At 32.9% G+C, this 1248-nt stretch overlaps 1 protein-coding gene across 1 annotated transcript; it reads right to left on the reverse strand.

Annotated features, from left to right (window-relative positions):
- Window positions 1-286: 286 nt before the first annotated feature.
- Tsp_12506 (protein farnesyltransferase subunit beta) lies at window positions 287-297 on the reverse strand (the record flags this gene model as incomplete). The annotated part of the gene is made up of 1 exon (XM_003367851.1): window positions 287-297. A coding segment is annotated over exon 1 (11 nt), but the record flags the coding sequence as incomplete, so codon positions are not given.
- Between the last annotated feature and the right edge of the window lie 951 nt (window positions 298-1248).

Genomic DNA, 1248 nt, shown 5'->3' on the forward strand with positions numbered 1-1248 from the left:
CAATTCAGCTACACTTCGAAATTAATTCATTGAAAAAATTGAAATTTTATGCAAACTAAAACACTCACTATTTTGCCATCTAACATTATTCTGTGAATTTTATATGTAACACAGTTTCTATTTCACACATGCAATATTTTATGATTTATACTTAGTTTAAGGAAGATTTATTGCATCAAACTCAACAAAAAAAATTCACATGTATTTTGATACAAAGCAATAATTGTAAAAATGCTGAGTCGCTGGTCACTATCGTACATTCTGCTGTGATTATTAAACTGCAAACTTTTGACCCATTTTTTGTTCTTTTTTTATTGATGATAATATCCACCGTTACGTGAGAAAAAACTAATAAGAAAATCGTATCGGTGACAAAAACTCTGCTCAAAGATGAAAATGGAGAGGGAAGATATTTTCTCCTCCTACCGCCTGGCAAGCATGCAACAGATCAATCATCTAGTGGCCACAGACGTGAGAATGGTCAACTCATGCTGCAAGCCTAAGTTTGGAAACCTGACGTAGGTCAACTGCAGCTGTTCTATGATACAGCATTCACAATGCTAAAAAGCATGTCCTTCATGTACATTTATTAATTCACCGAAGATTTATTTCATTATCAGGTGCGAGAAGATCACATTTCAATCAAATGCAAAGTTAGCTTCGCTTTGACACGAAGCAAAATATTCTGAACAGAAGTCTTTTCAGCTAATTTTAGATTGCTTACTATAAAGAACTTCACTCAATTTGCAGGCAAATTGCATTCATAATTATCAAAATTTGCGCAGACACAGTTAAGCTTATTAATTATCATTTTCATTCACTACTTATTCATACCTGCACAGAGTTTGGGAAAATAGAACAAAAATTGCAAAGAAATTTTTTGAAGATAATCATCAACTGCCAATGACTGGTCAATTGTAACAATCAAAGCAACGAATAGGATAGTGACCAGGAATTGCAGCTGCAGTAATTGGTCAGTTTTTTGGCTCATTGTAATGTTAGGTCAAGTGATATACATTTTATATTCGAGAAATTGTCTGATTATCAGTATAAGCATTTGTCGACATTCTGCACGACTGCAAAATAAGAAAACATGTCATTTCTAAAAGGAGAAAACGATTTGCCAGCACTCTGCACGACAAGCAACACTGCTGAATTTGACATGAACTATCAGGTATGAAATACATGCAATATGTTTTACAATAATTTATGTTTTCTTTTATTGAAGAAAATTAACAAGTATCAGAA

The sequence above is a fragment of the Trichinella spiralis genome (genome assembly GCF_000181795.1).
Source record: "Trichinella spiralis strain ISS 195 chromosome Unknown Scfld3581, whole genome shotgun sequence".
NCBI classification, from domain to species: Eukaryota; Metazoa; Nematoda; class Enoplea; order Trichinellida; family Trichinellidae; genus Trichinella; species Trichinella spiralis.